Genomic DNA, 3,952 nt, shown 5'->3' on the forward strand with positions numbered 1-3,952 from the left:
GGGACACAGAACTCCTCAAGTGGAAAATTCCTGTACCTGCATATAAAACTGCCTATCAGTATAACACACTGGGTGAGAGGAAGAACAATCTAATATTGAGCCTTGGTCTAATTCCTGGTACAACTCTGTGCTTCTGTCCAAGCTGCTGAACAGATCCTTCCACCTCAAGACCAAATCAAGACCAAATGTATTTCAAACACAGATTTGTCACCCACAGAGTAGGAATTATTAATAATCAGGATGGGACACAAGTCCAGTCATCCTATTCAAGTTCACAGAATCTGAAGAGTCAGATAAGGATAGGACAAAAATATATTCACTCTCTTGCCTAAGTATCTTAAAAAAGAGAGATGTCTTCAATAAACTTGTATATAAAACAACAGCTCAGATTTGAAATGAGATGTCAAAGCTTGAACTAATGTTTCTGAAGCAATGAAGAAGTGAAGTAGTGCCAAACCAGTAGGCAAACAAAGCAGGGAACACAGAGTTAATGCAGGGAAAGACAAAGGAAAGAGTTAACAAAGAACATACAAACCCAGTGAAACAAACAAAAGCAGAATAGGGAAAGGGGAGGAGAAAAAAAGCAATGAACTTGTACTTCTAAAAATAACCTGCTGTGCCCATGCTGGTGCTATTGGATACAGGGACACTGCACAGGGCAAGGGAAGTGCTTACCAGGGACAGTGAGGGCATAACAGCCACACTCTGTTTGACCTCCCTGAACAATTCCCACTGGAGTCAGGGAGGGTCACTACCAACTGCTGCTCACTGTCTCCTCCAGCCTGACCAACTCAAACAGCACCTGCTCTTCAGCAGCATTTCCTGAGCCCCCAAGCTTCACAGGGATTAGCAAGCCATTCTAAGCAACAAGAGCATCTTTCCTCCCCTGCTCGTGCTGACACGAAGTAACTCACCTTTACTTTCGCTGCTGGAACCAGTGTTGGCATCAGGGGCAGGTAACATGTCCTCAAAGCCCCAGGACACTATGTGCTTCCCCCCAAGCAGGCAGGAGGGTGAGCCAGGTCCTCCTTCCAAAAGCAACAACCTGCAAGAAAAAAAATATAGTAAGATGGACAGAGAATAGTGCCAGCAAAAACGAGCTCAAGGAAAAGCTAAGATGAAGTTAGATTTTAAGCCATTATTCCCTGTCAGAGTTCATTAGCCACTTCAAGGGATCATCAATATTCCATTAGAAAATAAAATCTTAACACCCCAAAATCCACCCAGGAGATACTTTCAGATTTGATTTTCTTCTGCAAATGACTGAACTTCAATCTTTCCTAGAGCTTTCATAACTCTAAATCCTTTTAATCACATTTAAAGACCTAAATGCACTCCACACATTGGCAGAGCTGATGGAGAAGTTCTACCAGGAGAAAAGTCACCACAAACCTGTACAAGACATCAGCCACGGGCAAGGATCCCAGCTCAGTCTGTTTCTGTAATAGATGCACTGTATGAACAAAGGTTTTCAGCGACCCTCTAAAAGGACAAGAAAAACATGAATTAAAGATGTCTATTGAGCCCAGACTGAACACACACACAGCCACAGAACAGCCAAGGTAACCAGCAACTCCTGCCCTGATTTGCATCTCTTTTTTGAAGGATTTTCATTCTTTTGTGGAGGAAGAGAGGGGAACTGCCAGCCTGGATCCCACGGGTTTGGGAAGGGGCTGGAGCCCCAGTCATGGGCTGTGTCACCACCCCCAAGGCACCCCAGGCACCAGACCAAACACCTCGACCTCGTGTCCATGAGAAAGCCACTTCCAGTCTTTGAGGCTGATTAATCACAGTTAGATCTCCAAATCCAATCTGTGGGTCTTCCTGGGGCTGAGCCAAAGGGTTAGGAAGAGCTGCTGCACAGCAGCCAGAATGGGGACTGAAATACAACAGACCAGACCAAGCCATCTATTATCAGGACTCTGAGCACTTCTTATGGGTCCTGTCACTGGTCCCAGAGAGCAGAGGTCAGTGTGGCCCCTCCTGAGGGAGCTGTGGATTGGGATGAGGTCTCCCCTCCCAAATTCAGAAGCTTTTCCCCTTCTGAAGCATTTAAATGTATATAAGAACTAGAAACTCTGAAAACAAAACTCAGCCAGAGAAGTGTTGCCCAAGAGTGTTGCTTCACAATTTGACTGTAGTATTGACAAGCACACGGAGTTTGTAACTAATTAAAACTGTTATTCATTTCATGGATACTTTTTTGGAGAACCTGTGAGATGTGTAGGTTAATATAGTGGGAAAAACTTAGGGGGTGCCTAGGCATGGTCAGGTATGAACTGATTCCCTCAGACCCAGCAGTGATCACTGGAGAGATCCTCTCCCTGCACTCTGCTCAACGAGCCTTCCTGTCACACGTGGACACTCTAAGCTCCTAAACTTTCCTCCTCCCTGTTTTCCCCAGTGCCATCTCTGGCTCTGCTTCCACCCAGAAACCTCAGCTTGGAGGAAACTGACACTGAACACTAAAACACCTCAATCAATTATTTAAAGCAATATTTACCCTGCTGGTTTATTTTTAACAATATAAAGCACCCAAGATTGTAACTAGGAATGTCAATAACAGTCTCATTTGGAGGTTTTTTTCCCCTTCCTTATGATCCCCAACACAACTCAGATGTTTAAAGGCAAAGTGTGAGGTGAACAAAGCACTTTGGGATATTACAACTCTCAGCAATGTCAGACACATTGGCAAAGGAAATATAAGCTCAACCCTCATTTCAAAAGCACAGTTGGAAATTTAGCTCTTGTACAAGCTCAGCTGCAACAGAACTGCCAATAATTCCTGCAAATTGACATCTGGGATAGAAATAAATGGGATTGTGTTTATCAAATCCAATTTATCTGAGCTATGTTCAAGTGCATTGCCTTTTCCACAAGGCAGTTGTCAGTGCAGAACCATTTGCCACATCCCATAGATTTCTTGTTGACTTCATTAGAACAAGGACACTAGAAATTAAGTGGGTTTCATTTGAATAAACCTTTCCCTAAAGCAAATCATGTCATCTCCTGAGAACTCCAACACCTTAACTCAGAATTAAGCTTCACAAACAAAGCTGTGACACTACACTCAAGATTTGCCAAAGGCTACTAGTGACTTTATACACATCCCTGGGGCTTTGCAGAGGTTCTGTATGTTCCTCTCCCCAAGCCTCACCCCCCAAAAAGTAGGTTTTGATTTAAAGCAGTTGTGACCCCTTTGTTCCTAACCACTTAATGCCAAGCTCATGCAGGGCAAGGATGGTTTAACCTCCATTGGTTGAACTCTTCACTGACAACACAACGCAAAAACACCTCCAGATATTTCAGGGTCAGGAACACCTTCTCCAGCCTAATGACTGTGCACAAAGGGGCAGGACAAAGGGGAAAGGAGACAACTTTCCTCCATGGCAAAAGCATTTGGACCAGTTCCTAGAAAAGCTCACTGCAGTGGAAGCAGCAATATGCACCATAGGCATTGCTAACCCAGACCCTTCTGCTTTGGCACATGCTAAACACATGCAAACAAGAAATGCTTAGCAGTTTCATCCTTTCCAGACCAATATTTAAGTATTGGAAAGAAAAAGCCTGGTGTAACCTAAAAATAAGTATCAACAGTGCAGTCACAGCAGTTTGGATTCTTCTGTTGAAAGGGAAACACTTCCCACCAATATCAACCACATCTGTGGAAGTGCTCAAAAACCATACTGATGTGGCACTTGGGGACATGGTTTATGGTGACCATGGCAGTGCTGGGGAAATGGTTGGACTTGATGATCTAAAAGGTCTTTTCAAACCTTAACCACTCCATGATTCTGTGTCATTCCAGCACAGCTTCCCCACCTTGCACAGGCCAAGGCAACTAGGGCAGTGGTGGATCACCATGGCAGGAAGTGTGAAAACCAGGTGGCTGTGGTGCTTGGGGACATGGGTTAGTGGTGACCGAGGCAGTGCTGGGGACATGGCTGGACAC

General features: G+C 44.5%; 1 protein-coding gene across 1 annotated transcript in view; it reads right to left on the minus strand.

Moving 5' to 3' along the window:
- The window catches only part of HECTD4 (HECT domain containing E3 ubiquitin protein ligase 4), a gene marked incomplete at its 5' end in the record, with an annotated part of 57,761 nt that extends 53,916 nt beyond the window's left edge, over positions 1–3,845 (minus strand). Inside the window, 3 exon segments of the mRNA XM_009084407.1 lie at positions 915–1,045; positions 1,393–1,482; positions 3,823–3,845. Coding sequence (XP_009082655.1) covers positions 915–1,045; positions 1,393–1,482; positions 3,823–3,845 — 244 coding nt within the window.
- Between the last annotated feature and the right edge of the window lie 107 nt (positions 3,846–3,952).

This window comes from Acanthisitta chloris, unplaced genomic scaffold (genome assembly GCF_000695815.1).
Source record: "Acanthisitta chloris isolate BGI_N310 unplaced genomic scaffold, ASM69581v1 scaffold11261, whole genome shotgun sequence".
Classification (NCBI taxonomy): Eukaryota; Metazoa; Chordata; class Aves; order Passeriformes; family Acanthisittidae; genus Acanthisitta; species Acanthisitta chloris.